Here is a 21,829-nt window from a genome sequence, read left to right on the forward strand (position 1 = left end):
CTAGTGCACAACAGCTACTTTGGACTTTCCCCCTGTGTAGAGAAGCCCTAAGTAAACATGCAAAACAGGCTGGAAGAAAAACAATTCCCTCCCTTGCTCCCTTTGCTCTATTAGTGCAGAATTGTAGCAGTTGTCAAGAGAAGGCAAACTTGTTTTCCTCTGAGACTAGTCAGCTTGGAGCTTAATATCTCCCACAATTAGCTGAATGTGGATCAGAATCAGGTCATTAGACTGTATTTCTTCTTTCAGTCTGATTTCCCGGTAGTATTGGTATGGGGGAAGAGCAATAGAAAAAGTTCCTTGATAGTTTGTAGGCATGGATATATGGTCCTTACAGTTTCTCTTAACTGTAATACTACTAAAAAGTGGTCATACTGCAGAGCAGAGCAAAAAGCAATGCAATATTCCATAAACTACAAACTATGCTAGAGAAGGGGTTGAGTATAGTAATATAGCACAGAAGGGGTTGTACTGTAGACTGAAAGGAAACAATGCCTGCTGGCAGAGATCAGAAACTGAAATGCCATTGATTCAGAGCCAAGATCTTCACCTGATTAGTGATGTTTTGGGTGCCCAGTTTGAGATATATTAAAGGGGCCTGACTTTAAAGAAGTGCTGAATACCTGCCCCCTGAAAATCAGAGCCCTCTAAGCTGTCTCAAATTAAGCACCCTAAATCAATAGTCATTTAAAAAAAAATGACCCATGTGTGCAGGTCCAAATGTTACTATCCCTCCCTCGTACTAACTTAAGTAAACAAATGAAGCCAGCAACATCAATCTTTTCCCCCCAGCTAGAGGTATAGGTTCTTCTTCGAGATGAGTGTCCCTGTGGGTGCTCCACTCCAGGTGTTGGTCCGTCCCTGCGCCTTTGCTCGGAGATTTTTGTAGCAGTACTCGTACCGGCCACGCATGCGCAGAGGCTGCCCCCCTGCTCTGAGTCTAGCTTAATAGTACGCATGCGTGGCCGGATTCCTCAGTTCCTTCTCTACCGGCCTGAGACGGAGCTCAGCAGACTCGTTTAGAAATCCTTTCATCTAGTTACAATTGCCTTCTAGTTAGTTAGTTTGTTGTTAGTATAGTTAGTTACCACTTCTATCTGTTACAAAAAAACCAAAAAATTTGTTCCTGTCAGCCGCAGCCGCTTCGGACATGCCTCCAAGGACAGGCTTCAAGCGCTGTTCTACATGCAAGGAGGCTATCCCGCTGTCAGATGGCCACTCACAATGCATAAAATGTTTGGGGGAAGCCCACATTCCCCAAAGATGTGCCCACTGTAGCAAACTTAGCTCCAGGGCATGGAAGGACAGGGAGCTTAGACTCAAACTGCTCCTCCTTCAAAAATCTCTGGGTTCAGTTTCAGACCCAGGCGCTGATTCCAGCTCCGCTGCCCAACACAGCCCCCCCACCTCAAAGAAGCTAAAAAAATCTACAAAAAAAGGGCAACCTTCTTCACCAAAGAAGGTTATGAGGCACATAGTTTCCCTGCCTGTGCTTCCCCGCCTGAGCACCTTTGATGAGCCGTGCTCCTCCGGCACTGCGCGAAACCAGCCTGAGGCTGCGGCGGCGGCGCAAAGCTCCGGTGCCGAGGCTTTAGGCTTCTAGCTGCCTGCCTCTCTTCTGGCACCGTTCGGCACCGCGATGGACGCGGTGCTGACATTCCACAACCTGCCTGACCCCCTACAGGCTGATGTTGCACTTCCAGCACTGGCCACGGCACCGGCGGAGCTGATTGGCAGTGAGCCAAGAAACAAAACCCCGGCTCAGAGGAATGTTCCCTCACCACAACTTCCTCCTGCACAGCCTTCACCTCACACAGGAGCCTCAGCACTTCAGTTTACTCAGGCAAGAGATCTGTTTGTATCCCCTATCTCGCAGTCTCCCCTGCTGAATGCCTGCTTCTCTCCAATGGCTGAGTCGGGGTCTGAACAGCCTTCCTCCAGTGAGAAGGAAGCTGAACCACAGGGGGATTTTTCACCATATCAAGACTCCTGTCCCCAGACCCCAGTCAACAGAGGTTATAGAAAAATTACCTCATCCTATTCTCAGGATCCTGCCCCCTGAGAGGTGAACCCCTGGATGGCACCACCTATGCCCTACCCACCACCATGGCAATATTGAGCACCCTGGGCATCGTATCCTCAAGAACACATGCGCTACTCCACCTCAACCAGGTGCAACACCGGTCTAACACCACCACCTGACAAATTTGCCAATGACACGAGACACCAGGCAGCACCGTCACACTTGCAGGATCAACCAAGTCCTGCTCCTATTCCAGTAGAGCCGGAGGTAACGCCTGAGGAAGCCTTACTTCCCCCTCCTCCAACTCCGTCGGATGACTACACAAAATTCCAAGACCTTTTTAAAAGAGTTGCCAGTGACTTGAGAATTAACTTGGAGGAAGTCCCTGAACAACAGCATGAGTTAACGGACATCCTACAGCCCTCTTCTTCCTCTAGGGTTGCATTACCAATCAACGTAGCCCTTTTAGAACCTGCTTAGTCCATCTGGCAGACTCCAGCTACAAGCCTACCTACCTGTAAACAAGCGGACCGGAAGTACTTCATCCCTTCTAAGGGCTCTGAATTCCTTTTTACCCATCCGGCGCCAAACTCGTTGGTAGTAGACACAGCGAACCAAAGGACCAAACAACAGTATTTCCTGCTCCACCCCGGCCAACAAGGAAAGTAAACGCTTGGACCTCTTTGGTCGTAAAGTATATGCATCCTCAACGTTACAATTTCGTATAGCTAATTATACTGCAGTTCTTGCAAAATAGGACCACAGAAACTATAATAAATTCATGGACTTTATTGATGACATCCCAGAACAGAAAAAACAACAATTCACAGCTCTGGTTTCTGAGGGACAAATCATATCACATACCGCTCTTCAAGCGGCCCTCGATATAGCCAATACTGCAGCTTGATCGACCGCCACAGCAGTGGTCATGCTCCGAGGTTCCTGGCTCTCTTCCTCTTTCTTTCCTCGAGAGGTCCAGAGTACCATTGAAGATCTTCCCTTTGACGGTGAAAAACTTTTCACTTCCACCACGAACAACGTGCTTCACTCAATGAAGGACTCAAGGGCAACCCTCCGCTCCTTAGGTCTCCAGACACCTACGACCAGGAGACGACAATATAGATATCAACCTTACCAATGCCCACGCTACCCCGCATATACACAACACTTCCATAGAGCACAGGAGCAACAACAGCAACGCCAGAGACTGAGATTCCAGCATCGTCGTCCCAATTCTGCGGGGGCGCCTGAACCCCCTCCAACTAATAAGCAGATTTGAAGCCTTGGTCGAGGGTTTAGAAAACAGCGTTCCCACTTCAACCAGCACACCTATTTTTGGACACCGCCTACAACCATTTTCCCATCAATGGCAGAACATTACCTGCGACAAGTGGGTTATAGAGGTCATTACAATCGGATACGCCATCCCCTTCCTCTCCTTGCCTCCCACCCACCCACCCTCCCCGTCCCTCTTCAGGGACCCTTCTCACGAGCAACTACTCCGCCAAGAAGTGCAACATCTCCTTCAACTAGGAGTAATAGAAATTGTGCCAGAACGACACAAAGGGAAGGGTTTTTACTCCCATTATTTCTTAACGGAAAAGAAAACTGGGGGATGACGACCAATCCTCGACCTCAGGCGGCTCAACAAATTTGTCAAAAAGCAAAAGTTCAAGATGGTTACTCTCACCACCATAATCCCAGCGCTGGAGCGGGGCAATTGGTTTTCAGCCCTCGACCTACAGGACTATTTTCATGTGACTATACACCCGGCCCACTGACGTTTCCTACGTTTTACCCTTGGCTCAACACATTTCCAATACAGGGTTCTCCTCTTCAGACTGTCCACGGCCCCCCGTGTTTTTTTCAAGATCCTAGCCGTAGTCACTGCCCACCTCAGGAAACAAGGGGTCGTAATATTTCCTTACCTCAACGATTGCATCCTCAAAGCCTCAACATTCGACGAAGCTCTCTGATCCACGCGGCTTACCGTCGCTTGTTTCCCATCTCTAGGCCTGCAAATAAACAAAAACAAATCCACATTATGCCCCACCCAACATCTGGAGTTCATAGGAGCATATCTCGACTCCCGGACGGGACTGGCATCTCTCCCACCCGACCGCTTCAGCTCCAGCAGCCTTCTGGCCACAAAACTTTGCAACAGTCCCCAGGTGACTGTCCGAGACTGTCTACAAATACTAGGTCACATGGCCTCGTGCACTTTCGTGGTGCAAAATGCACGACTCTACATGAGGTGCTTCCAAGCGTGGTTGGGCACGGTTTACAGACTGAATGTGCACTCTCTAAACAAGACTCTCTCCATACCTTTCCGAGTCAAAGATTCTTTACTGTGGTGGACAGTTCACTCCAACCTCTGCTCTGAAGTCCCCTTTCTTCAAGAGGCTCCATCCCTCATATTGACTACCGATGCATCTCTGACTGGGGTGCACACATGTTTCACCACACATGGTCTTCAACCAAAACCTCTCTGCACATAAATGTCTTAGAACTTCGAGCCATATGCAATGCGTGCTGTCACTTCCTCCCACTATTCGGGAATCACCATGTACGCATAATGACAGACAACACTGCATGGATGTTCTATGTAAACAGGCAGGGAGGAGCTCGCTCCCACTCACTTTGCACAGAGGCTATGAAGCTCTGGAATTGGTGCCTTGTGAACAACATCCGGGTATCAGCTGCCTATCTTCCTGGAGTGATGAACACCACAGCGGACGAACTAAGCAGACGCTTTCCCTGGGATCACGAATGGGAGATAGACGAGAAAACCATTCACAACATATTCTGCATTTGGGGTCACCCAACCATAGACCTTTTTTGCAACTGCGACAAACAAGAAATGTCCCGATTTTTGCTCCAGAGCGGGACTGGGCAAACATTCCCTGGGAGACGCATTCATGATCCTCTGGCACCGAAACTTACTCTATGCATTTCCCCCGATACCGGTTCTCAACAGGTCCTGATAAAAATACGAACAGACCGTGTCAAGGTGATCCTGATTGCCCCAGCATGGCCCAGACAACCGTGGTTTCCGTTCCTCACCAGAATGTCGATTCGACCACCAATCTCATCCCGAACCTCCTATCACAGCAACACGGCCGATTTCTCCACCCCAACCTGTCCATGCTTCACCTCAAAGCCTGGTTCCTACATGGTTCTCCCAAAACGAACTAGATTGCTCTGAACAAGTTCAAAGAGTGCTCCTACATAGTAGAACACAATCTACTCGCACCACCTATCTACGAAAGTGGAAACGATTCACACACTGGTGTTCATCTAAACAACTTTCTCCCGTATTGGTACCTCTCCCGATCATACTTGACTACCTACTGGATCTTAAGCGATCCGGCCTTTCTTTCAGCTCCATAAGAGTCCATTTAGCTGCTATTACAACCTTTCATGACAAAATTGATGATACCTCTGTTTTTGCTCATCCAATCACCAAGCGTTTCCTCAAGGGACTCCAAGACCTATACCCAGACATTAAACCGCCTATCACTCCGTGGGACCTTCATTTAGTCCTATCTTGCCTAACTCAACAACCATTTGAACCCCTAGCCACGTGCTCCCTTTTAAACCTTTCGATGAAAACAGCATTTTTAGTGGCATTACCTCCGCCAGACAGACAGGAGAAATAGCAGCTCTTATGGCAGATCCACCATATACGCTATTTTCTCAGGTTGCACCCTAAATTTCTTCCAAAGGTGCATTCATCATTCCACATTAATGAGCTGATACACCTACCAACCTTTTTCCCGAAACCACATGCCAACTCGTTCGAAGCCACAATGCACACATTAGATGTACACAGGGCCTTGTCCTTCTATTTGGATAGAACCAAACCTTTTAGAAATTCTTCTAGACTCTTTGTCTCCATCGCGGAGCGTTCCAAAGGGACTCCTATTTCTACCCAGAGACTTTCGAACTGGATTTCTCAGTGCATCCGATTGTGCTATCAGATGAAGAAGGTTACACCTCCAGACGGCATCAGAACTCACTCCATTAGATCTCTGTCTGCCTCTGTAGCTTTCTTACGCAAAGTCCCCTTGGCTGACATCTGTAAAGCAGCCACTTGGTCCTCTGAACACACATTTGTTAAACATTATGCCCTTACTCAAGGCCCTCTCTCTGATATACGTTTGGGCAGGGCTGTACTATCTACGGCATTCCTATCAGGTCCGAAGTCCCTATCTCCTTGAGACGCACTGCTTTTAAGTCACCTGGAGTGGAGCACCCACAGGGACATCTCTCTCGAAGAAGAGGAGGTTACTCACCCTATGCAGTAACTGACGTTCTTCGAGATGAGTGTCCCTGTGGGTGCTCCACTACCCACCCTCCTCCCCTCTACTTCGGCGTTGGGGTAGCCTCCATTGTAGAGAAGGAACTGAGGAGACCGGCCACGCATGCGTACTATTAAGCTAGACTCAGAGCGGGGGGCAGCCTCTGCGCATGTGTGGCCAGTACGAGTACTGCTACAAAAATCTCTGAGCAAAGGCGCAGGGACGCACCAACATTTGGAGTGGAGCACCCACAGGGACACTCATCTCGAAGAACGTCAGTTACTGCACAGGGTGAGTAACCTCCTCTTTCCCTGAGATCTGAAAAAACATACAGTCTCTAAGGGAAATTTTCAAAGACACAAACTAAAAGTCAGTTGGAGTTGAGTACCTAACTCCTCTTTGTGCCTTTGACTCTCTGTAGATGTGTTGATGTAGATTCCGAAGTGCTTTCGACATCAAAAAACTGATAGCCAGATGAATGTTCTGTCCTTTTATCACATGGTCTATGGGCAAGAAGAATACTACTTCATCTGAAATTTGATAGCAGAATGTAATCTGGACCCATACTGTAATAAACAACAACCACAAAAAAACCTCCTCCGTATTGTTAAATGAATTTGCTTCAATTAGAATATAAGCATGGCCCTACTGGGTCAGACCAAAGGTCCATTGAGCCCAGTAACCTGTCTTCCGACAATGTTAGCAAACATTTGCTGCTCACTTTCCATAAATATAATAGAGAATACTGGCAGAAATGTTTGTGGAAACTAAGAATTTTAAGCAGACTTTGGGCAATAATTGTGAAAAATAAACTTTTGAATTCATAAATGTGATTTTCCCCCCCCTCCCTCTTCTTCCCCCCCCCCCCCCATTCTAAGCATTACCCTTATTTAACTAAGGAATGGAAACATACCATGTGATCAGTGTGTCCTCTCACTGTCCTCCAGACAGAATTTGAATTTAAATATCAAATACTTGTGAATGAGCAACAGACCAATAATTATTTGCCAAATTTGAGTTAAAATAGCAAATAATCACAAGCTGTTTACAGTCAATTGGAGAACAGAAATACAGGAGAGTTAATGGAATATACTTTTTATCCAACTTTCTGAGGCATGTTCTTACTGCAAGTTCAAAGACAACTTCCTTACCTTGTGTGAGCTTGTATCAGAATCCAGAACAGGATGAAGAATCTCTTTACACTGGGATTCTGAAACTAGAAAGACATCAGAATACTTAACCAGACTCTCTCCCTCCCCCCCCCTTTTTTCCCCCCTGTTGAGTTTCTTTAGACAGAGCTCCAATGCCCCTTTGAGGGCTGTTGGGCTCATTGCACCAGTGAAGGTCTTTCCAACATGCCAGTTGGAATTTAGGATGACTTGTGCCAAGAAAATACTTTGTCCTTTTGAGGATCATAATTTTTCAGACTGACTTTGTGGCTTTCAAAATCTCCTGACAGGCCTTTTGCAGCTCCTGCCTTGCAATTGGCAGGAGTGTTGCGTGTGTTTAAAAGGGAAGCTCATCTTTCTCTTTGATTAGGGCCCTGGAGGTTTTGGATTCAGTTCAGTTTATTATTTCAGATATGTAAACATTCGTTCTGAGGCAGCTCATGTGACTACCAATTATACATTTTGGCATCACTGTGTGACAGTCATGCATTGCTGAAAACTTGAGACAGCACTGCATTCTAGAATTGTGGAACAGGATTCAGGACCTGGGCTTTCACCATTTGAAGCCAGTAGGAACTTTACCATTAACTTCAATGGATGCAGGATCAAGCCCCAACTACACTATATTTGAGTCTTCTCCTGAAATATTCATTGCCTCACATTGAGGTCAACTGGAGTTAAAGGTGCGTGGACCCTTTGCAAAGTACCAGAGAGATTATTATGTCCTATTTGAATGTCCATGAGGGAGTCTCATAAGATTATTGCTAGAATAAGATGATTAAAATCAGCTGGTGCCAAAAACGGAGTTAATTTTTAAAGTGGTAGCAAATTAACTTATTGTAGTTTTATCTTCATTATAATACAGCCTGTACTTTAATGAGCACACACTGCATCCAGATTTCCCATACTAACTCCTAAGTTTTAAAAGTTGCATGTGATTTAGACATACAGGGTAGATTCTTAGTTGATGTAAATTAGCATAGCTACATGAAATCTGTGGAGCTGTGCAGATTTACATAGCTGAAGCTCTAGCCTCAGTTTCCCAAAATGGAGGGATAAATGTTAATGCTTGGAATTGAACTATGAAAGACTACTTTTACTAAAAAGGGCTTCTAATGTGAGACTAATTATCAACAAAATATAACAGGACATATTAAAACCTTACCAGCCAAATTATGGTTATGTCTCAGAGAAATGACTTACTAGAGCTTATGAGAGTGCTTAGTTTGACTGCAAATAGATTGTCTTCTATTCTGACAAGCAACGGCTGTTGGGTCCCTGTGGGGTGGTGTACAACAGCTTGTGATAGCAGGTGGCTATTTTTTGGATGCATAATTTAGTGTTAGGAATATGGATTTCTTGGATGGTCTAGGATTTTACCAAATTTTAAGACCGGTGATTGTCAGTACAAGTTTAACTATATTATTGTACAGCACCTCCTCCAAAATCTCCAACACTTACTGTTGTTTTTGTATCTTATTTTCACCACAGGGTTTCGAATATAGCCGTAGTGGAAATCCAACTCGAAATTGCCTGGAAAAGGCTGTAGCTGCACTGGATGGAGCCAAGTACTGTAAGCTCTCAGCATTTTCATTAAGAAATATGTCAGCATGTGTATCTTGAGTGGACTACAGTAAAAGTATCCTAAGAGGGTTGGAGCACTGGAGTTTGACCACTAACAGTAAATCATTTAACTCAGCTTTTGCTGTCAGCATTTACTTCGTCAGCTTCTTCACTGGTCTAAGCTTTTTTCTTAAAATATACCTGAATTAATATCCTTTAACCAAAAATGCTAACAGTGGTTAGTATATAAATATCAACTCCACTCTGCAGGTCAGTAGAACTACTCATGCAGTAACGTGCTATTCAGTATAAGTAAGAGTGGCAGAACCTGGCCCTTTATAAAACATTGACATTAAATAGGAAAATGGGGGAGGCAGGGGGAACAGAAATTTTATGTTCATAACATGGTGTAAAGACATCTCTCTATTAAAATGTAAATATGTATGTTCTCTGCCACATTGATTCTTCTTTCTGTTCTAGGTTTAGCTTATGCTTCAGGCTTAGCAGCTACTATGAATATTGCACATTTGTTAAAGATGGGAGACACTGTTATCTGTATGGATGATGTTTATGGAGGTAAGTGAGCAAAAATATATTTTAGGTCTTAACTGTGTTAGATGTACTACACCTTAAATATATTAAATTGATCATAGATAACTAAGCATTTAGGATGTTCAGCCAGCTATTGTTTGAATTGCATCTTTATGATGACCTTATTTTTAATTGGAAAGAAAACTTCATGCAATGAAAAGTCTTCTGTAATAACAGACCATTCCTTCATGACTTCGTTGGCCAAAGGTGGAGATGTGACTGTTTGTAGAATGGTTGCACTCGTTTAAGCTGGAGAACTCAAAAGGTATGGCTAACTGTGATCTTCTTATCTAGTGGCCTCACAAATGTGAACAGGAGGGATGACACATCCTTATGGAGCCTTACATGGGGGAGGGGTGACATATCCTTATTGAGCCTCCATATGGTAGAGAAGGAATTGTTCATATTACTCTGGGAACTTTCAGAGGAAAGAATATATTGTCCACTTCTGCCAGAATCTTCGAGAAAGTAAATACCACCTCAAGGTTCCTGTTTCATGGTCTGCAGAGAGAGAGCTAGAATAATCAGCATGGTCAACAGGTGACCTTTGTTCATCACTACAAGGAGATAATCAACCAACATAGCTAGTATAGCCTCCATATCATACCCAGGTCTTGAACCAAATTGAAAAAAGACAGAAGAGTCCAGATGCCACAAGCTGATTAGCTGCCTCTTCAGTAAAGGAAAGGTTAGGGAAAGGCCAACCATTTGGCAATATTTGTTAATAGATGATTTCTTGAGCAAGAGCTGGACAGTATGTTTGAAGGAATTCAGCACCTTGCCCTCCATTATCCACAAAGCAGTTTTTCATATTAAAAAAATGTTAACTTATTTTCCAAGCCACTTAGATTTACCTGGCTGTCCAGTACATGAAGCAGTGCTGCTGATTTAAATTTACAGAGGAAATGGTGGAATTTACTTCTCCACTACCAAAACCAGCATAGCCTGAGACTTAAATGCTCCACACTACAATCTTTCAGGCTCCAGCCTTTCAACCGTGACCACTGGAGATGGGATACTGACCCCTGCCATGTAGCCTCTATTGGCTGCTGTTACAAACTGCCTCCCCTCATGCTTCATCACTTGCAGGTCATCCATATACCAGGATAACCTGGGGGGATAGCTTAAAAAGGGGGGGTTACTAAGGAACCATTGTGTCAGAAGATGATAAATCATCATAATGTCCTACCAGGCAATCAGTAAAGTAGGCTGCTGGCTGTAGAGTATTTCTCTGCAGAAGTATGCAATCCAACCTGGTCCATTACTTTCCCAGACAGAATAAATGGGGGGGAGGGGGAAAGTCTTCTACACTAATGAGACCAAAAATGAGCCTTTATCTCCACCTGAAAAAGGTAATGCTAGCATGACAAGGGTGTGATCCTCACATTCCCAACCCAGATATAAGATCTAAAGAGTCTATTTACATGTATGGAGCCAAAAGGAATCCACAAGTTAAATGTCATATGCTTATGTGAACCCAAGTTGACTCAGAAAACCCAGAAGTTGACTCAGAAAACTCGAAGTTGCCCAGACAGAATTGTCTTGGTGAGATTGATATCTCTCTTTAAATAGGTTATTTCCAGTGTTTAAAAAAAATTAAATAAAAAATTACACTGGATATGCCTACAGCCCTTGGTCATTGCTGTAGGCTTTGTGGCTAAACCTCTGAGTTAATTATGATTTAAATCACTCGTCAGGAAGCCTCGATTTAATTATGGATTTCTACATAAGGTTGTTATAACCTTAATACATATTCTTCACAAATCAGAGATAGATGTAGGTTTCATTTTTTTAGAAGGTACACACTATACATTTTTTAAAGTGATTTATTTTGAAAACTTTTCAGATTTAGTTTTACAACTATATCAGAAAATAAATGATTGGTTATTTTACCAAAAGTAATTGAAGCAGATAGTTCACCTCCCAATGACTGCATAAATATCTCCAATTCAACAGGTTAATCATTAATATTTGGAGGATTTTCTTGCCATGCTGTATTAGGAGGAGAACATCACCAGACATTTAAATTGTTTTATTTAACTAAAACAACAAGGTTATGTATTCTAGATTTTTTTCTTCATCAGCAAACACATAATATTTTAACAAAACAAGAATATGAATTTTTGAATTTAAACATTCAAGTTTTTTAAAATCAGGCTTGTTTTTGTTAACATTGTTTTTAACTAAAATAGTTAAATGAAATATTAAAAAAAAATTTAAATCAACTATGTCAGCCACATCAACACAAGAAACTTAAAATATTGGCTTCTGTAACTAAGTCAGTCATCTTCACCTTCATTTTCCTGTTTGTTCATAATTTGGAAAAGGAAAAACAAACTTTCCTGCTTTTTTCAGGTCCCAAACTATTTCTAAATTTGGAATGAATTAGTCCAAAGGAAGAAAATATCCTTTCTACACTGGCAGAAGAAGTTACTGCTGTTAAAAGTGAGATTATCACTTCAACAGTCTCTGAATCCAAGTGCTTAAGTGACTTCCACCAGTTCAATGGTGTGACTTTCTTTAAAACATCATCATCAAACATATATATTTCTTGAATGGTTCGCCCTTAGCTCTGAAGTTTATTATAGTTGGCATTATGGAGGGATGATTGCTGGATGTCCATGTCATAGCCAACTCCTCTTCTTCAGCAGTTAAGGTTTGACCCTGATGCCGAGTATTGAGAATATTTGCAAGAAAATGAGCTGGAGATAGTGCTTGTCCCATTCGTGGTTTTTTTTGTAATTTAACTCTGTCATTGCATATTTCTCTTTTTAAGCTCTCACTCAGTTCTTTCCAAATTTCAACAGCATCAGCAATAAAATAGCTATTTCCCTGCATTTTGTTCAAGACTACAGAAATAGGCTTCAGGGTACTCAGCATGTGTTCAACATTTCTCTTAAGCCCAATGGCGAGAACTTTGGCTGTGACAGTGCCATCTACTTTTTCACAATTTTGTTCACAAACTGTCATCAGATTAGGCCAGATCTTGATATATAGTGCTCAAAACAGTCCACTACTGAGTTCCATCGTATGTCTTGTGGGAGAGTTAGCTTGGTTCCTCCCACCTTTTTCAGAGCAGCTGCTGCAAAGTGGTTGTTACGGAAGTATTTTGCAATTTCAACAACATTAGCCTTTATTTCTGGAACACTGAAGTCTTTGGCTAGGAGGTGCATCAAATGAGCAATGCAACCGTATGTTATTAGCTTGGGACTCTCTTCACTCTCTTCTAAATAATTTCTTCTCATCTTGGATACATTTGCAGCATTGTCTGTGACCAAGCTGCATACTAGACATTTGAATTTTTTTTCACAGTTTGTTATAGCTTTTACTGCTGCTACTGTAAGTATTCTGCTGTGTGTACATTTCCTGATGTATCAATTGTTTCTGTAAGGAAGACATTCCCTTCTTCTGTTGTCACACAAGCACATACAACAGGATCATTGTGGACATTGCTCCACCCATCAAGACTCAAGTTAACAATTTTACCCTCTAGAACTTTTGCACCCTGCTCAATCTCTTTCATACACTTTATCCAGCAATTTGCCTGTGACATCTGCTCTGTTGGGTGGACTGTATCCTGGTCTTAATGACTGAACCATGTTAATGAAGTGTGGGTTCTCAATCATACGGAAAGGAGAGTTTGTTGCATAAACAAACCAGGCAATTTCTTTCATCAATTACCTCTTTTTGTAATCCGCTGGTTCTTATCACAAACTTATCTATGGTTGTTTCCGGATGATGGAGATTTGTTTTTCTTTTTGCTACTGTGATATACTGTGGCTATGTGACATACATGATGTAACTGAAACATTATCATTTTCAGAGTTATCTGCCACTGTAGAAAATGATGGTGATCTTGAAGGTGGATAGTCTTCAGAATCCTGTATGTTGAGGATGGATTCTCCTAAACAAAATAAGTCAATGTTATTTAATTATTATTACCATAATGCTCATTTAGTATTACTCATTGCATTCACTGACACTCAGTACTACTTTAAAGGTGAAATTGTAAAAGGAAGATCTGTCTATTTCAGCTATTTATTTTTTATCACAAGTGCATCTAAAATGATAGTACCATAGAGTAACATCTATCTATCTTATCTATAATTTGGTTTTTTTGGCTCAAACACGAGAATTCAAGAGTAGTCCAGAAGGAAGACCGGCAGTCCTTAAGAAAGAAGAATGAAATAAAAAAAATTACCGACTTGAAGATCCTGCATGTTCAGACATGTTCCTTTCGTCATCTTCAACGCAGCTTCCTCCCGAGAAGGAACACTTCTCATGATGTTGTTTCATTCGGGAAACCAGGCCTCGGCCGTGTCCAGCAAAAACGAATCTTGGTGATGCCTACACGGCATCAGAGGAGGGAAATTGTGGGGGAATAGGCCTGGCTGGCCTCCCTTGCACCGATTAGAACATCAGCGAAGACTCATCATATAGGCCCACCCTGCAGGCCACAAGCCAGAACTAGGCTAAGTGACACAGCCTCCTGCCAAACTCGGTCAAGGGTCATGACCAGAGGAGGGGAGGGGGCAAGGAGGGAAAGAATAGAAAGGCCCAGCAGCCACACTAATGAAATATGTTCATGGCTGATGAAATATAATAACCGCTTGTGTGAAGCAATAGCTGAATGCAAACTGACTAAATGCAACTTCTCCTGTGAGCACCCTGTAATTCCAGCTAACTGCCAAACTAGCCAATCATATATGTTCTTTGGGCATCCTGTAATAAACCCCTAGCCCTTAACCGTAAAACTCCGGAAAAATAATATGTACTTTGACGAGAAAAGCATTCCAACTGGTGCCAAGTACCACCCATGGCGAAAACCACCAAGAAACCCCCCACCCAATAGGCACCCAATTCTCGTAAAATAATAAGGAAGGTACCGGGAAAAAGGGACAGACCCCAACTCTTATTTCACGCAAATGACGCATTATTTGTACTATGCTTGCGGTTTGAAGGAATAAAAGCAGCCTGCGTGCTGTGGTAGTTTTCGGACTGCTACCTCAACGCGTTGGTATGTATTGCAATAAACTGGCCTCAGGCTTGAGTCTGTGAACTAAAATCAATGCGTGGGTGACTTTTTCCACAACAATAGACTCTGAAACAGGTGACTACTCTGAAGCTGCATGGTGGGAAACGCATGACAGTGAGGAGAATTAGAGGAGGTGGGGGTGTGAAAAGATGATGTGAAGAGTAGAACAGCAAGGGGCTGGAGGGAAGGGAGGAAGAAGGCAAACTCAGATGGACTGTCTGAAAAATGGAAAATTAATGTAATTAACAAGTGTTGTAATTCAGCCATGTAACAAAAGTAAGTCCATTCTTTTGTTTTATTAATAATAGCTAGTTTCGTGAATGAAGGGGAAAACATTCAAATAGTCCTAAGCATAATGCTTTCCAAGTGATATTCAAAACCCATTAGTATTGTGTATTGAATGCCCCAAATCAGAGTAAGGAGAGCATTTAGTACAACGGATACACTGGTATTCTAGCATTCTATTTTTTTTTTTTTGCCTCTTCTTTTCAGGTCTCAAGTTGAAAACCACTATGGGAGTGCACTTTGGGACCGTAAAAAGATTTCCTTTCAATCCTGACTTTCATCTTCCTATAGGAGAGTCCAATATAATATTACAAAATAAAAAGTACTTAAGAAATCTATCTGAAACAATAGCCTTAATGGTCTCCCATTACTTACATCCACAGCACTGTTTGAAAATACAAGACTCTGCAGCCCAGCATCTCCCATAATTCTGCTATGTATGAGCTAGTCGCCTCCTGTGTGCCGTTCCAGAGGCAGTTCAAACTGCAGCACTCCACCAACCCCCTTTCTCTGGCTGCCACCAAATTTTCTGCTTCCCTGGCAGCAGTCAGTTGCGTTCTCTTTTCCTCTGACCTTTCCTTTGCCTTTTTATTTTCTTTGTTTTCAGGTAGCGGTGAACAGCCTTCTTTGTTTTTCTTCTCCTTCTCTTGGACCAGGTATTCAGCAGTGCAGCGGTGAAACTGCACGGAGTCTCTGCTTCACTGCCTCCCTGCTGAGATCTTCTGCCCCCTTTCAGGGATGGCAGAGCAGCCACCCAAATACAGAGCTAAGCCCAGATGTTGCGCCATCTGGGAGGCAACTTTAACGGGCTCCATGGAGGGTGAATTACACCCTGCCTAATCTAGCAGTGCAAGGGTCAGCCAGCTTAGGGCACGGAGCATTTAGCCAGACACACATGTTGGGACCCGATCTCCCCAGGAAGCGGTGACTCTACCACAGAAAATCCTTATGAGGAAACCTAAAACAGAACTGGGAGAGGCTCTAAGGACCAGGAGGATTTCATTCTGCCAGCCCAGGGCAATTCAAAATCAGGATAAGTCTGTAGCAGGGCTACTGTTCCCACCTCACCCCCACACCTCAGTCCTGAAAAGGGTCCTCAATACTTTGAGGAAAGAATCTGGGCTCACAATCAGCCCCCCTCCCTCCCAGCTTGAGTCAGGAAACTCTGGCAATGAGTCCCCATCCCCCAGCTTGGGGGAGTGGGAGCCTATGGGGGAGGACTCCAAGGGAGAAGTTTCCAGCATGGTCAAGGGCCTATGCAAGGCTAGCCGCAAAAGACTCTGCCCAGGGCATAGCTGCGTGGTCATGCCTGAAAAGCATGTGCCCCCCTGCTCTTCTCCCCTCCCATCTCCCGAAAAAGTAAAGAACAAAAAGGATAAGAAAAAGCCCCAAAAGTATGTTGTCCTCCTTCTCTACCAAGGAAGGAGAGCTAGCAGACTTTGTTTCTGAGCAGGACACAGATAAAATGCAACAAAGGTTTTGTTTTGTTTTGTGTCCCTCCCCTCCCCCCCGAGAAGTTTGAAGCCACGTGGAAAAAGTTGTCTCCACTATACAGATCCAACCTAAGCAGGGCCATGAGGACAAGCTTCAGAGTAAATACTGCCTGCTAAATCTTCTCTATGCTCCTGTATGTGCCATTTGAGGAGGTAATGAGGGAGGAGTGGGAAGCCCCTGAAAAGGGTAATCACTAAAGTACATGCTCAAATTGTACAAGATCCAGGAGTCAAAAAATGCTGTCACTGACATGCCTAAAGTCAATGCTGCAGTAGCATCTCTAGCAAGGGATATGGTTATTCCATCCAAAGAAGACTTCTTTCCTAAGCATTTGATGGATAGGAAGGTGGACACCACCCTCAGAAGGGACTTCAGTGCTTCCCCAGACACTCTCGGAGCATCTCTGGCAGCCACTTGCTTTGCTCGAGCCGTAGTGTCATGGCTGGAATAATGTAAAGCTCTTAAGGGCAAAAACCAAACCAACTTTGTCTATACTTATGAAAATCTCCATAGCAACAGCATTTGTGGCAATGTGTCAATTGATGCTATGCAGTTTTGTGCCGGGGCCATGGCATGGAGCTCTGCAGCCACGAAGCATGGCTTCTTCCCTGTAAAGTAATTACTCTCTTCAAACAAGCCCTTTGCTTCTCTAAATTCACAGGATCTCTCCTCATTGGAGAAAAGTTGGATAAGATAGCTGCATTTTCAACCACTAAAACCAATCAATCCTCCCTTCTCCACTTAGTGCTCTAAGAAGGGACTACAAACCCACATGCAGACAGAGACACTTCTTTCATTCATTTTCTTTATGGAGGTTCCAGAGAAAAGACAACAGATATGTAAGGGAAAAACCTTGGAACTGAGGAGTGAGGGGAAAACCCCCATCTTCGGTATCACAATGAGCAAACATACCTTGACCCAGACCTGAGCTTTGGAGACAGGATGTACTATTTTCAAGACAAATGGTTTAGTTCAACCACAAACAAGTGGATTTGAGAGAGAGCATGCCAGAGTTACTACTCTCTTGAGATGAGGAGGGGGTGTGGTGGAGTCCTCTAGTTTCCAGTCACCTTGGATCCTGCCAAGCGCAAGTTGTTCCAGAATGAGATCTTCCACCTCTGGACATGTGAGTGATAGGATTTCCCCAAAAGAATGCTTTTCAGGGTTTTACTCTCTTTTCTTCACTATTCAGAAGGGCATAGGAAGAATCAGAGCCATCCTTGACTTCAAAAGGCTCAACAAATGGATGAAGAAAACAAAGTTTCAGATGGAGATCCTCGCTTTGATAATGACGTCTGTTTCAAGGGGACTTCCAAACCTCAGTGGATTTGGTAGACGCCTTCATCTAGCAGCCTGGCTATTGAAAGGGAAGTGTTAGCTGTGCTCGGACTATCTTCAGAAGAGATAGAGGACTTAGCTCTCCTCTAGGAGAGCTTGCACTCTAAAAGCCTACTCATCCATTTGGACTAAATTCAGCCTTTGGTGTCAATCGAGCACAGAGCAAACCCAAAAGATCCTGGGTTTGCAGTTATTCTAGACTTCCTTCAAGGGGTGGATAAGGGACTTCAGGTATCAGCCCTCTGTAGCATACTGTTCACAGAATCTTTATGCTCCCTGACCAAGAACCTTCAGGTTTCCAGACTTCTCGGAGCAGTCAGATTGGTGGTCGGACTGACCTTCGCTAAATGGGATCCACCACTGGTGTTGAAAGCCCTAACCACTCATCCTTTTGAACCCCTGACTTCTGCGTCATGATACTACCTCTGCATCAAAACCTGTTTTCTGGTGGCTATCACATCTGCCCTGTGACTTTCAGAACTGGCAGCCTTAGCTATGCAGAAACCTTACTGCATGTTCACGATGACAAGGTGGTGTTAAGAATGCCAGAAATTTTCTTGCCAAAGGTGAACTTTACTTTCCATGCCTCATGGGAGATTTCCTTCCCTTCATTCTGTCCAAAGCCACAGCACCCAGTTGTGGCACACTTAGGATGTTAGAAGAACACAAAAGATTTACATCAAGCATACAGAGTCCGTGAGGAGGTCAGGCACCCTATTTGTCTCCTTCCAACCAAACTCTAGGACTCAGAATCTTGACGCTCTCCCTTGCTAGATGGATCAGATTATGTATTGTTGAGGCATACAATGCAGCCAACGTTCCTGTACCAGAAGGAATCTAGGAGCTCTGCACAATATCTATGGTGACTCATGGGCCAAAAGAGCATATGCTTGCACCACAGAGATCTGCAAAGCAGCAATATGGTCATCAACTAAAACAGGGGTCGGCAACCTTTCAGCAGTGGTGTGCCGAATCTTCATTTATACACTCTAATTTAAGGCTTCACGTGCTGGTAATACATTTTAACGCTTTTTAGAAGGTCTCTCTCTAAATCTATAATATATAACCAAACTACTGATATATGTAAAGGGTGGCCTGCTGGGACTCCAGGCCCGAAAGCAGGATGAGCAAAGGCTGGAAACCAAGACTGGCAGCTGAGGTGAGTGGAGTAGGTGGCTGGAGGCCTGGACCCTGTCTGCAAGAGAACCTCCAACCGGAAGCAAGGTGAGTGGAGCTGCGCGGTAGAGATCCCTGCTGGTGAGGGGCCAGCAGCCAGAACCCCAGAGCAGCGACTGGCTCGGCCTGCAGCCACTCTGGGGTTTCTGCCCCCAGCTCCTGTCAGCTGAGGTCTCAGCCCGCTGCTAGCCTGGGGTTCTTTAACCCAGGCCGGCAGCAGGTGCTGAGTGGGACCCGCAGGGAGCCGGCAGCGGGAACTCCAGAGCGGGGCGGGCTGAGCGGCTCAGCCCGCCGCGGCTCTGGGGTTTTCACCGGCGGCTCCTGCCAGCCGGGGTCTCAGCCCGCTGCCAGCCTGGGGTTCCTTCCCCCCAGGCCAGCAGCAGGGGCTGAGTTGGACCCGCTCCCGCAGGAGCCGGCAGCTGGCAGCGGGAACTCCAGAGTGGCGGTGGGGCTGAGCGGCTCAGCCCACGCCGCGTGCCAGGAAAAATCGGCTCGCATGCCAACTTTGGCACGCGTGCCGTAGGTTGCCGACCCCTGAACTAAAACCTTTATCAGATGCTATAGAATGGACTTTCTGTCTTCTGCGGAGGGCTCCTTTGGCAGGAAGGTCTTAAAGGTGGTGGTCCAGTAATAACCATGTTGTTTGAGCAGTCTTGTAAAAGAGAGAGGTCTTTTTGTTTCCTTTGTGTTTGTTCTGTTATCCCTCTCTGGTCCTGTTCGCTGCTTTGCATGTGTAGCAGAATTGTGGGAGACAGTGGGCTGCAGAACAGAAAATTTCTTACCCAGTAATTTCCTTTCTGCTAGCACCATCTCCCACAATTCTGCCCAACCTGGATGGCTTGTCAGTCAAGGGTCAACACATGCTTTGGATAAGTTATCATATAATCAAGGTCTTCTGTACATAGTTACTTGGCTGGCATTGGAATTATTGTTATTAAATGTGTTTTCTACAAATTTTTACACAGCTTTGGCATGAATCATCTGGTGGCAAGTCCAGAGAAAAGGGGGAAGTGGTAACTTGAATTGCATACAGGAAGGGAATAGCCCATCCAGTCATTAAAAGGTACTTTAAAAAAATACAAAATTACTAGTCTAATTTTTGCATAAAGCATCCTGCCTTTGTCTTCCACCCGCCCTCTTGAGTCTTTCTTACCCATAAAATGAAAATCAGTGAGTGTGCTCTACCGTTCATGGAAAATTTCTTCCCTCTTATAAAATAAGTGTAAAGCAGAAGCATATCTTTCATAATACAGTGTTTCTCCTGTCTTAGGTACAAACAGATATTTCAGGAAGGTAGCCTCCAAAATGGGTTTGAAGATTACTTTTGTTGACTGTAGCAAATTGGAATGCCTGGAGGCTGCACTCACACCAGATACAAAGGTAATGGAAGAATACTCCTGAATTCCATTTGCAGTGTGTCTTGAATGATTTTTGTTTTGTTCCTTTACAAATGCTGTTTTTACTATAGGAGCGTAGGAGTTCTTAGGACAGGCTTTTATTTATGGCAGAAAGCATAAACACAGAGATCTTAAAAGTTCTGAAGTCTCTTCTTGGGAATGCTCTGCATTTGGGTGGCAAATTCAGAACACTTCAGGGGCCACATAGAGAGGGACTTTTTTTTTTTTTATTGGGCTAGTAATAAAGGTTTGTTCAAAGGTGAATGTTGTAAAGGGGCTTCTGGGTTGAGGAGGGAAGGTTTTGCTGTTGACTCTGTTAATGGTTAAAGGCTGCTTTTTCATGGGGTTCTTTTTTAGTAATTACACTTTTCACAGCTGGATAGGAACATGGCATTTGGCAAACTAATATTAAATACAGCTAATGATTTTTAAGAGCTTTTCTTAAAAAATGAAAAAAAAAATTCACTATTATATTGGTAAAGCTGTTGCTAAAGAAATTCTAAGGCTGGGTCTACACTACCCGCCTGAATCGGCGGGTAGAAATCGACCTCTCGGGGAGGCGACAATCGATCCCCGAATCGATGCTCTTACTCCACCAGTGGAGGTGGGAGTAAGCGCCGTCGACGGGAAGCCATAGAGGTCGATTTTGCCGCTGTCCCTACAGTGGGGTAAGTCGGCTGCGATACGTCGAATTCAGCTACGCTATTCGCGTAGCTGAATTTGCGTATCTTAAATTGACCCCCCCCCCCCCCCCGTAGTGTAGATGTAGCCTAAGAAAGGAGGGTGCATGTGTGAGTGAGATCCATAGCATCAGGCCCAGATGTAAGTATGTGAGGCTCAGTCTGTCGCACTCTTCAGAATATATGCAAAAGAAGAAAAGGAAGAAGTGTCCTTTTAAAAAGAAAGTTATAGGTGATGGTACCTGTAAATTACACAATGTATCTAAAACTAATGATTTCTGTTTGTTGAAAAATTACAGCTTGTTTGGCTTGAAACTCCCACAAATCCCACCCTGAAGGTCATTGATATTCAAGGCTGTGCAGATGTCATCCATAAACATAAAGACATTATTTTAGTAGTGGACAACACCTTTATGTCTGCATATTTCCAGGTAAGCTGACTGGGTGTCTGAAATAATGGGAAAAAGGTTGGTACACAGGGATTTATTTATCTTTTTTTAATGACTTCTAATGGCAGAAGGGACGACCATGTGTGCTCTTGGCCTCTGGTTTGTTTTAAAGCTTTCACACTGAAAGTGTGATGCACAATTGGCTCTTTAACTAATACAGATCTGATCCAAAGCACTTTACGCCATTTAAAGAATGAATTGGAAAAAGAACCAGCTAACCATATAAAGATGTGAGATCTATTAAAACAAAGAGGCCAATTTAGTTAATGTTTGCACTAAATCAAAACAATTATCTAAGGTGAAGCTAATTTTCTACCTTCTCTAACTG

The 21,829-nt window shown here is 43.9% G+C and overlaps 1 protein-coding gene across 4 annotated transcripts in view; it reads left to right on the top strand.

Moving 5' to 3' along the window:
* The window catches only part of CTH (cystathionine gamma-lyase), a 76,486-nt gene that overhangs the window by 29,154 nt on the left and 25,503 nt on the right, over positions 1–21,829 (top strand). For all 4 annotated transcript variants that reach the window (XM_065554035.1, XM_005285505.5, XM_065554036.1 and 1 more), the window contains 4 exons: positions 8,985–9,066; positions 9,537–9,632; positions 20,246–20,355; positions 21,352–21,483. In XM_065554035.1, the coding sequence (XP_065410107.1) occupies positions 8,985–9,066; positions 9,537–9,632; positions 20,246–20,355; positions 21,352–21,483 (420 nt within the window). The remainder of the gene's footprint in view (positions 1–8,984; positions 9,067–9,536; positions 9,633–20,245; positions 20,356–21,351; positions 21,484–21,829) is intronic.

This window comes from Chrysemys picta, chromosome 8, assembly GCF_011386835.1.
Source record: "Chrysemys picta bellii isolate R12L10 chromosome 8, ASM1138683v2, whole genome shotgun sequence".
NCBI lineage: Eukaryota > Metazoa > Chordata > Testudines > Emydidae > Chrysemys > Chrysemys picta.